The 12,003-nt window shown below is 41.6% G+C and overlaps 1 protein-coding gene across 1 annotated transcript in view; it reads right to left on the minus strand.

Annotated features, from left to right (window-relative positions):
* The window catches only part of tenm3 (teneurin transmembrane protein 3), a 179,457-nt gene that overhangs the window by 16,363 nt on the left and 151,091 nt on the right, over positions 1-12,003 (minus strand). Inside the window, exons 31-39 of the mRNA XM_085409014.1 lie at positions 11,330-11,492; positions 10,855-10,993; positions 10,203-10,308; positions 9,986-10,128; positions 9,589-9,767; positions 8,218-8,322; positions 6,597-6,727; positions 4,379-4,548; positions 2,280-2,406 (exon numbers count right to left, since the gene is read on the minus strand). Coding sequence (XP_085265140.1) covers positions 2,280-2,406; positions 4,379-4,548; positions 6,597-6,727; positions 8,218-8,322; positions 9,589-9,767; positions 9,986-10,128; positions 10,203-10,308; positions 10,855-10,993; positions 11,330-11,492 — 1,263 coding nt within the window. The remainder of the gene's footprint in view (positions 1-2,279; positions 2,407-4,378; positions 4,549-6,596; positions 6,728-8,217; positions 8,323-9,588; positions 9,768-9,985; positions 10,129-10,202; positions 10,309-10,854; positions 10,994-11,329; positions 11,493-12,003) is intronic.

The following is a 12,003-nucleotide window of genomic DNA, read 5'->3' on the forward strand; positions in this document are numbered from 1 at the left end:
CTGTGATAGTACGTACTAAATATTAACCTGCTTACTTGCTTCAGTTTCAGTGAGTCTTGTAAAGCCGTTACTTATTCCTTCCTCTCGTCTCTTACACGCTACACTTGCTTTACTGTGATTCTTGTTTCTCTTCAGCCACACTTGCTGTTTTCTTTCTAGCTCAGTCTCTCCATGTAAGCTCCAACCATCCGCTGACACAGTAGAGCCTGTGACAGCAAAGTATTTCTTCTTCCTTCTCTGTCACTCCCCTACAGACGAGGCCTGCTGCTGCTGTGTCTCAGGCTCTGATGAAGCTAATAAAACCAAAATGTTTCTGATTTACCAACACAGCTCTTACACTGCAAGCAATCCGCTCTCGTTTGCTCTTAAAGGCACAACATGGGCTGTTTTTGTTTCATCACTGCTGTTTTTCATTCTTTAGCCCATCATTTCCTCACATCTGGACTTTCTGACACATCTCCACCTTTAAGGGCACGCTGTTTAATCCTCTGTTCATTTTCTGTGTTCCTTCCTTTCTTCGGTCATTATTTTACATGAATTTATTTAGAGTGAAATATGTGTGATTCGCTCTGTTACGGATGTAGAGTTACCACGACTCCCCTTTAAATCTGTGTCCACGTCCACTATGTTCTATTAACACCAAATTATCACTCAGGCTATGAATTACAGCCGAAGACCCAATGTTTGGCCTCCTAATAAAATATTTGCGCAAAATTACAGAATTATTTCAGAAGAAAAGAAAATGAGCAGGGTCGATATTATTGGCTCCCCTGAAACAACAACATAATACGAACCACTGCTGCGAGCTGATGTGTTTGTAACGTTCAAAGCCTGTAAAATGAAAACCGAGACTTATCTTCAATTTACAAACAGAATAAAAACTTCAGCAAGTTCAGAAATATAGAAGAAGCCTGGCAGTAGGAAGTGAAAGAGTTCAAAGACTCTGGAAAGAAAACTTGTGAGACGTGTCTTTAAAGACTAATGACTAAAGTCAGACCAAGAAATACCCAGACTGAAGTATGCTGAGGACAGCCTGGAGAAACATCACGAATACTGGAAGCATGTCTTTTGGTCAGACGAGATAAAACGAGAGCGCTTTGGTCGCAGAGATGCTGCTTATGTTTGGAGAAAGAAAGACAGTGAAACACGGTGGTGGGAGTATTATGCTGTGGGGATGCTTCAGTGTGTCTGGAAGTTGGAATCTCATCATGGAGGAAAGAATCATACAGAAAGATGAGATGTGAAGATTTTGAAAGAAAACTGGGTCTTCCACCACGACAATGACCCAAAACATACTGTTCTGTCCTCACTAAGTGTTGTCCTCGTGAACGTAGACTCAGCTATACAGACAGCTAAACACTCTCCTAATCAAAATCCAAGGACAGGCCGATGTGTTGAGTTGGATGATTTAATAAGGAAAAAGTGTGAAACTGTCGACAAAACCAGAAATAAACCAATAAAAATGTTGCACCAATATGAAATATACCAAACACATATTCAAAGATATAAGAACACTATATTTATCTGCTTAGTGAGTGCCCGAATAAAACATCAAATGAAATCAGCTCATGATCGAAATGTTAAAGAAACCACATGGCATATGAGCTAGCTTAACCTTACTAGCTTAGGTTATACATGCATTCAAATTAAATTCCAACTACAAACTATATCACGCCTTCACAACAAATAGTAATGCACACTAGTCGTCTCAGTGATAACAAACAATATCACTTACAGATGATGCCGTTTATCAACTTGTGAAGGCGTGGATGGCAACAGGTTAACAGAGGTGAAACTGCCTCTGGCTAGATCTTGCAGAGTAAAAAATACACAAAACAACCACTAGAGGGCAACCTGCTTCAGAACAGAAAATACCTAATGCCAGCAACCATACGCTGTGCCTGGTAGGCAACTGCATGCAGAAGACCAAAGTGAACATTATTGACTGGCAGGCACAAAGCTCTGACTTGAATCCCAAACAAAGGTTGGGCTTACTAGCAGAAAAGGATACACGTTGACTGTTAGCTTATAATTTTGACCCTGGTAGTTTTTGAGAAATAACTTTGTGTCTGCATGCAAAGTGAAATAATGTAAGCATCCAAAGAGTTTGACATTTGAGGAAGTTGTGTTAAAAATTCATGCTCTGTTGAACCATCTGCTCATACCGTGTAGCGGCTAAATCCACATCAGAGCCACACAGAGTCATTTTAAGTGACTCACTCACACTGAAGCTCCACAGTGATGTATGCATGTGTGGTTTTCACGACGTTAGCCTGTACCTTGTCCAGATACGTGTAACTCCACATTTTTCCATCAGCGAAGACTCTGGAAATGATTCGTCCCTGACTGTCGTACTCCCATCTCTCTGTGGTCGGACCCCTCTGGAGACCTGTCACCTGACCCGAACTGGACAGACACAAAGTCAGATCACCAACATTTCAAACATTGCCTTTGAGGTTTTTGAGAGCTTGAGCCAAACCAAAATCTAGTGATAAGCTTTTAAGTAGTTGCATTTTGGTTCCTGTTTCTTTGATCTGTTTCTTATTTCTTTGTGTTTACTTTTTCAATCTCAACTCAATTCAGTTTCTATTTTATTTACATGGCACCAAATCACAACAACAGTTGCCTCAGGGCGCCTTATACTGTAAGACTTAGCAATAATAGAGAGAAAACCTAACGATCAAACAACCCTCTGTGAGCAACCGCTTGGTGACAGTGGGAAAGAAAAACTCCCTTTTAACAGGAAGAAACCTGTGACAGAACCAGGCTCAGGGAGGGCGGGGCATCTGCTGTGATTGGTTGGGGGTAATGGGATGATCCTTCTGCATCCTTTCCCTGTATCTCCTGTATTTTCCTGTCTTTTGGTACTTTTAGTTATATCCTGTTTTATTTTGGTAACTGCTTTGACATTTTACCACCTGTGTCTGTTCTTTTCCCTCCTCTGCTTCTCAAATTGTTTCCACCTTTGAGTTCTTTCACTTCAGCTCCACTGACTGTATGTATATCGTTATGTCTTTGTTCACATCGTCTGTGCTCCCATTAGGGCTGTGCGATATGACCACAATCTCATATCCCGATATAAGACATCTATCGTCCGATAACGATATAAATCACAAACATTTAACATTCTCTGTAAACTCTGTGAATCTCGGGCAGCTCGACTTGCGTGAAGTGTTTCCTGCTGGACGTCGTGTAGCTGGAGTCGAGTGTTTTAACGATGCATGAAACGATACATTTTTAGTCATAAGTTGTAACGGCGCCGTTTTCTTTGTGAGTATTTATTACACGGCGTGCTGCGGGGAAAAGCCTGTTCTAACGTTTGAGTCTAAGGTTTATTTTTTAGCACCTGGCGGCTCTTTTTAATTCTCATTCGTAAATAATCTACTTTTTCACGTGATTCAGTTTACTTTGAAAAGTCTCAACAGGATCTTGAGCTTTATTGTGAAAGGTTTATGTGGAAAATAAACAAGCAGACACGCGGTGGTGTTACCGTCGTTGTTGCTAACCACAACGCATAAAACAGGCGCTTGTCTGTCCGTAGTGTGGTGATATTAAATATAAGAGAAAGAGAGAACTTTAAGAAATTAATATAAACACTACAGTGACATCAAAACATGAAAATATATCGCTGTAAACAGTTTATTTTGCGACACCACGAAACAAACGACAACGTAAAATGAAACGATAGATGTTTTTATATCGTCATCCGATATATATCGTTATATCGAACAGCCCAAGCTCGCATGTATCTTTTGGTCTTATTATTCACATCATCCTAGTTTCTTGGAATAAATCAAGTTCCAATGCCGCTTCTCATGTTTTTCACTCTTTCTGAAAACTCAAAGCACTGTAGTTGTTCCCACACGAGGTGATCCATATTACCACAGCCTGGTCTTTCACTATGCATTTAGTGTGATCGCTAACTGTGCCCAATCATAGATCTGCACGAAGTGTTCAGTGAGAGCAGCCTCTTTGAAGAACACTGTATTAAGCAATTAAATCTATAACCGTGTAAGAAGATGCGACGCTTCCACAAATGTTTCCATCTAACTCACAGAGTTGGTTACAATAATGAGCACAGTTGTGCACAGCAAGAGTAGTTTTACACTGTGTGTGTCAGAGACAGCAAGGGAGAGACAGCTGAGATGCTGAGACTAATGCAGGCTAGAGCTCGAGCACGAAACAGCCATTAGTACTTTCCACCATATTCACACACTGTTTTACATTTTTAGGCATATTTAGGCATCAGCATATGAGAGAATACATGCAGCCACTGTGAGAACATGCAAACAACAGGAATCTGCAAAGATCTGAAACCAGAATCTTTGTGTACTACAGTGTTTTGCACCATCGAGCAGAATGACACAAAAGGAATCACCTGGAGTACGTCAGGTTAACCGACAGCAGCTTGCTGCTGGGAACCCAGAGTGTTGGATGGCCTTGGGTATCATAGATGATCTTCAGCAGGAACTTCCTGTGGTCATCATAGATTTTCTCAGTTCGCAGTGTACGATCATAATCCACAGACAGCAAATTCCTCCCATTCACCTGAAGAGGCGGAGACACATTCATAAAACATGCATTAAGATACACAAAATATCAAAAGTTACACAAAATGCACAAACTGACAGTGAATATGAAGCCAGTGTGCTGAATTCTTCATAAATGCAAAGTATTTTGGAAAGTCTTGATGCGTTCTCAATCATCCAGGTAAGAACATCTCCAAAAGTTGATTCTGTTATCTGGACGTTTCGTCTTCTCCAGTCTCAGCTGACTGAAACTCCCACACAACGCTACGTCCAGATGAATATTTTGGAAAGTGTAGATTTCCTAAAATGTTTCCAGACAAATCACTGTGCACGTACTATTCACTCACCCATCCAAATAATGGAATTCAGATGTCCCACAGATGTATAAAATCAAGCACATAGGCGTGCACACTGCTTCTGAATGAATGGGGAACTCTAAAGGAGTTCAGTGAACTGTACTGTGATAGGAGAACACCAGTGCAACAGGTTCAGGCATAAGTGGAAGAATCTGACTGGCCTGCACAGAGTCCTGACCTCTTTTGGGTGAATTAGAGCAGAGACTAAACTAAGTCTTCTTGTCTGTTCAGTGTCTGATACCCAGTGTGTTAACCCAGACGATAATAGTGCAATATAGTGTGTATGCTTTGTTCTTAGGGAGTACCACACATATTGTAAACGTCTCAGAAATAAGAGACAGGCTGGACTGTCTCTTATTTCTGAGACGTTTCAGGATAAATACTTAGTCTTCCCCTCTGATCAAAGACTTAGCAATAAATATTCTAATAAGTGTTAACCTGAGATTTGAAGCATGATCCATGAAATAACAACTGAGTTACTTAAAAATCTGCGGCTGAGTCAGTGAACTAAGATCTGCACCAGGAACCAAGTCTTTATTGCTTTATTTAGAAATAAAACAAATCCAGACAAAGTTCTTCAGCGCCTCAAAGACTGGCTGCCTCACGCTGAGCCGAGCTACCCAATCACCACACAGCTAAAGAAATGCACATTAAAAGGTAAAGTAGCTGTCCTGTTCTTGTCATCTCAGTAAAGTTGCTGTTTCTTGTCTGACAGCAGGCTTTGTCGTTGCTCTACCCAGCACGCAGCTTAAACATGCAGCTTTCTAATTCACTGACATGTTGTCCTCAGTTCACAGCAGCAAGATCATTATTTAGCAGAAAGACTGGATTCAACTTTGCTCCTCTTCAAAGGACTGCGATTCCACTGTCATCATTAAGTTGGAAGACAGCTGGACTGTCATTGAGTTATTAATGACAAATTATACTTCAAATGACTCTCACATGTGCACAGACTTTATATAAATTCACCTCTGAACACTCATTAATAAAAACACATCTACTACTCATTACTGCTCGTTCATAGCAGAGCACTCCCTATTATGAGTCATGGGTCACCTGTGGTGACACTTCCATTATTGCTTAGTGGGCCATGTTGAGAGCAGCTCAGCTGTGTGTTTCAACTTCACTGGAGCCACGTGACTAAAAGGATTGTGTCCCGTTAGGCTGGGAGAGAGTGCGTCGCGTCATTTTCAAAGCGCTGCTTCCTTTCCGAACAGCAAGAACAAAAACACGCACCTATAATATGCAGACAGTGAAACTCTGTAACCTACATGATGGATACAGTGATTGCCGTCTCACAACTCAGCACCATGTGAGCTTTGATTTCAGTCTCTGTGATAGACTTGTTTGTTCTCTCACCTTTCTTTAAGACACTTGTGCATGAGCTATCACACTACAGACCCCTTCTGTAGGCGTCTACGGCTGATGCTGGATGCTGATATATAACAACAAAATGATGGTTTGGCAAAAAACATTGGAGGATATGGTTATGCACCTCGCATTCTTATACTTATTACGTTTATCTCTTTTTAACACACTGGAGTTCATTTAGACCCACACCAGGACCACTGCGGTTGCTTTGGTCCGTAGCCCAGTGCGATTGTTGTGTTCACACCTGCACAAACCAAGCGCACCAACCCGAGTTTGATTTAAATGGACAACAAACTTATTGGTCTGTGCTTATCTAAAGTTTGAGCTAAAGAGCACTCACTCTGAGTTTTCTTCCAAAGACGATGACTTTTCCTCTCGTCTGCTCCTTCCTGAACCTCCACTCCACCAGGTTTTGGCCGTTCTCTCCTGGCAGAGTCATGTTACGTCGCGCAACAGTTGGGTTAGCAGCACCTACACAGGTACGACAACATGTGAAGCCCTGATGGTTTAGTGTACAAGAATCTCAATTTCCTGTACATTTAAAACAACATATAGACGACATCTTTTTGAGGGAAGGCCTTGCAGCTAGATAATGTCGTTATAGTGGAAGAGTTCAGTCCAGACCTTTAACAACGGGCACATGAAATAAAACGTACAACAAAGACGCAGGACAAGTGAAACGCTCAGTTTCCACATGTTCATGGACTAATGTCAAAAGAAGACGGGATGCTACGCCGCGGTAAACGTGGCCCTGTCCAATCGTTGTGGAGGCTTTTGTTTGTTTGTTTGTTTATAAAATAATTTTTTAAAATGTTTTTCCTCAGTAAAAACTCACTGGTTTTCTATGTCCTGTAGAGACAAAAATATGGTTGCATTTTGTTTTCATTTTACACAGGATCATTTTTCTAGAACTGGGTTCTAGAAGATAACAAAATAACTAAAATAACAATAAATTATTTTATATTCTGAGACTAAAATGTAACAATACTGAAATAACTTGAGATGTTTACATGAGACTGATCACCTCCCAGTGTTTCCTTTTATTTCCAAAATGTTACAGCGTGTTTTGTCAAGCTTACACATATTTAGGGAATCATTACAAAACAATTCTCCTTCAGTTTTTGTCTGAAACTCCTGGTTGGATTAAAACATACTCTCAGTGCAAATCAAACCCCAACACGTGACACAAACACTGCACCCGTCCAGCAGTTTAATATTTACTGATTCGTTTTTATTGTTGGAAATGTTTCGTTTCAGTCTCTTTAAATATTATTGCATGCAGAGCATACATAAGTGGCAAGAGTTATGAAAACCATCACAGGAACTTACAGTCTTGTTAACATGTCAAAGCCTCAGCAGGCTGACAGTGAAGTGCTGATAACATTTCTAAAACTTCCTTTATATTTAATAGAATTTAGTTAAGTTTTCCAAGTTTACAAAATTGTTTCAATCGTTTAAAATGTTTTTTACGTCACGTTTGAGTTTTGTTTAACTCTAATAATTCTGACAGATCTTTCTGCAGGTGTTTAGCTGCAGAAAGATCAGAATCAACAGAAGCAACAGGACAGAGACGCAGGGAGCAGAAATCTCAGCATGTGTAGATGGTCCCAAACCAGTGCTTTCCACACACTACATCAGAATCAGAATCAGAATGGGGTTTATTGCCAAATGTTGAGCAGGTTTACAACATTAGGAAATTGCTGCGGTGCTTCAGTGCAAACATGCTGTCATAAATAGCACTTAAATAGACATGGAAAAAAATAAAAGTAGGGATAAGAATTAAAAGTGCTACGTGGAAAGATATGTGCATGAGATATACATGAGATATATACATGAGAATAAGAATTAAGAGTGCTACGTTGAAAGATATATATATATATACATATACATATAAGTGAAAATAAAGACAGCTTAGATCCTCTCGTAGATTATAAAGTGAAGGCACTATGTTTAAAACACACCTGCCAGAATATGAGGCTCTGTCTGGTAGTGCGTGTCCATCCCGTTCGCATAGATCACCCTCAGTGAGTGGTCGTTCCCCACCTGGTAGCTGTTACGAAGCTGGTCTGTTTAAAAGGAAATCACATTAGAAATGAACCATTTCTTTATTGGATACTTTCCAAGGCATTAACTCATATAGGCAGTATTCTTAGCTGACCTGAGGGTGAAGGAGAAAGAGACAAAAACAAAGACAGCGAAGCATAAAGGCCAAGACAAAGAGGGAGACAAAGTAAGGGGAGAAACCCGAGAGGGCAGCGTTTGAGCCTGCTAATGGAGCAAAGAGCATGTATTAACATCTCCCAGCCTCTTTTAATTACATCCTCCTTGACCTTTCACAGGACTAAAGGCCGTTATGTGTGCATACAAGAGAGAGAGGAAGAACACACAGTCCTCACAGACCATCTCTGAAACAGCCAAGACCCTGGGTCACCAACTCATTCTCCATTCCCACTAAGTACTCTTAATCCAGTCTCCTGTCTCATGTTGTTTACCATGTCAGCCGTGCAGCCCCATCTAACGTGTTTTCATTTCTCTAGCTCACAGGCTAGAAAATGAATGAAGTGATGGAGTGAAATGCTACACTTGTCAATTGCTCTGAATAACTCATGTTGCGATCAATACTTGTGCGTGGCCATGCACAGCTCACTCTGAAGTAAATCATTGCCAGCCTCACTTCAAATGGCTCATTAGTTCAGATTGAACAACACCAAATTACTTTTCCCCCCCTCAGCGTTTAGGGTAGAAAGTTTGACACGAAGGACGACAAGGATCCTTTTGCAGTTCCTAAATCTAGGATTATTAGGGCAGATGGGATTACAGATCCATCTGCAGCTTGTACACTTCCTCATGTCAGATCTTTTCTTAAAATAAACTTTACACAACTAACACAAGCTGCTGATATAACTGCACACATCCCAAACAGAACAAATGTGATGACGAGCACCGCTTTGACAGGATGTCAGATGGGGGTATGTACATTTGCATTTTAAAAATCATTGTATTAACATGTTTAGGTGTGAAATTGACGCAACCACATGGACACTACGCTGTATTGTGTGCATGTGGTTGTGGCCAAGGATCCAGGCTAGTCGCTGATTCCTGATACTGATCGATCAGGGAAAGTGTGGAAACTGCACAATGTGTGAAGTGATGAGAAATCGAACTGTTAGCAACTAATTGAATTTACTATGAACCATGCACTGATTTAATAATAAATAAAGACCATATTCTTACTTCAGCTCGGACTAAAGCTTTTAGTATGCTTCACACACACGAGGCCACCTGTAAAATAGGAAACTTTCTTCCCTTCTCAGGTTGCATTAGCTTCTTACCTTGCACCAGAGTGTAGAAGGAGTCTATTGATGATAGGTTGGTTGTTATGGCAACATCCTCATCCCTCCCTGACGTCTCAATGTCCACAGCAACAGCCCCTGACGACATGTCGCCATGGAGACTGGTTACCACCCCAGTGGGGAAGGTCACATTAGTCAAACGACCCTCACTGTCATAGCTACAAGGATGGTGAGGATACAGTAAGAAACAGACATTAGGATCCACGGATAAAAACTCAGACTCACTCACTGACAACCCAGCAAAAAGCAGAGAAATTTAAAGGTTACATCAAGATATAAAGTCAAGACGTAACAATCAGAGTTTGAATTGATTTCATTAATTAAATTAATCTGTCCATTGACCAGAATTCAACTAGAAATCCAAAAAGTGGCTCACTCATAGAAGGTAGTCCAGCCAATTTGGATACTCTTGGTAGCCAACAAGCCACTGTTCCCATGATAAGTAAACAAGACCAGTTCCTGGCCCTGAGCTGTGAGAGTCTTCAGACCTCCATTAGTCCCAATGGTCAGCCAAATGACCTAAACACACACAGAATCACAGGTGATCAAGGATACACACTCCTAATCTGCTAACAAGGCTACTCAGTACTCACCTGATTGTCGGGAGCAACCACACGTACAGGCATCCTGTTAGTGTCTCTGCGCACGCGGAGCGTGTTTCCACTGCTGTCCGTCACCGCAGTCACATCCTCCTCATTGCTGAGTGTGTGGAGAAATGAGTTACTCGTGTAAGGTGCCACAAAAGAGGACAAAAACAGTAAACAACACTGTTGTGTCGAACAATTTTGCAAGGTAATGCAAATGTATTATGGTGCCGTGTGTGGTCTGGGCGGAGCTGCAGGGGAGCCAATGCCGGGATCACCAGGGGGTATCTGGCTCTCCAGCCGGTTCAAGGCGGTCCATAGGCAGGGGCACAGATGGCCAAGGAAACTTTCCTGTCCCCGGCCTGGGTTCCAAGAGTTCTGAGCAGGTACTAAAATGTGATGTCGTCACACTGCATGCAACTGATTGGTTGGTCAGCAATGAGCAATGAGAGCGTCTCATTTACAAAAATCCAAACAGCCATTTTTGAAACTTGGCTACAAAAAACAACGCCGTGTTCCCCCAAGTGAGAACAACCCACAAGACAACTCGAGTGGAGTCATGGTTATTAGTGGCGAGTAGGTGCTAATGGAAAAGCGGCTTCAGTAACCAAGCAGTGCTGCAATGACAGTCACAAAAATGTGTTTCCTGACAAACACCAACCTGTAACTGAAGTTGTATTTGTAGTCTCCAGTGACCAGAGACATGGTGAACTGGTGAGTCCCATTTGCATCAAACACGTAGAGCTCTTGAGAGGCTGGACAGGCCACTTCATAGGAACTGGGACCTGAAGCCAGAGAGCCTGAATACACAGACCAGCAGACAGACAGACCAGTGACTTTGTTTTCTTTATCTTCTTAGATTATGTTCCTATGTTACTTTTGTTATCTATTATTGTTTAATATTTTTGTTTCTAAACTCACACAATATTGCACAGTCTATGTCATTTGCCATTACATGAATACCTGCATAACTGAATAACTTACGCAGGTATTCTCTCTTTGCAAATCTATTTGATTATTCTGCTGATCACCGTCACTACACATCCGTGAGACAGCTGTCTGCTTATTAACATACATGACATACAAGCCCTCTATTGCACGTCTACTGTGTATGTGCATACACTTTATATACACACCCGTAGGTGGTTGGTTGCGTCGTACGGCTCGAATGCGGATGTTTCCCAGATCAGCCACATACAGCGTCCCATCCGGAGACACAACCAGAGAGGAAGGACAATTAAGCCTGGCATCTTTGGAATAGCCATCTCCGGTTTGATAGCAGTCGCAGTTTGCATCATTCTACAGGACAGCCAAACGAGGGACAACAAACAACATCAACACAAGAAATTCTCGTCTCATATATGTGTGTCTCAGGTTCCCAGTCATCCACATTACTGTAGTGTAATGAGCTCGGAAAGCAAGCCACTGGAGTTTTATGAAGACATTTCACATCCCATCCGAGAGGCTTCTTCAGTTCTACAAATCAAACGATGGAGCGTCCCAGGTATTTAAACCCTAGTCGGGGATATCTCTTGGTCATTGAGCCTCTCATTGACCAACCATAATCATGTGCCTCATCACATTAGCCAAGGTGTGATAAAAAAAAGGTGTGGGTCATAATCACCAGGTCTTTGGGTGAGAACACTGTGAGATCTTGCTTCACCCTATCATGTGACCTCTTTGGGTCACCTGCTGTAAGATGTGCGGAGGTTGAGGGACCTGCGAAGGAATCTCAAAACTGCGTTGTAGGTGGAAGTTGCTGTCGTAAGCCACCCCTCTGTTCAAGAACGGGCTTTCAACGTGAACATAA

The sequence above is a fragment of the Rhamphochromis longiceps genome, linkage group LG6, assembly GCF_057381845.1.
Source record: "Rhamphochromis longiceps isolate RC_006_pf linkage group LG6, R_longiceps_female_GT1.1, whole genome shotgun sequence".
NCBI lineage: Eukaryota > Metazoa > Chordata > Actinopteri > Cichliformes > Cichlidae > Rhamphochromis > Rhamphochromis longiceps.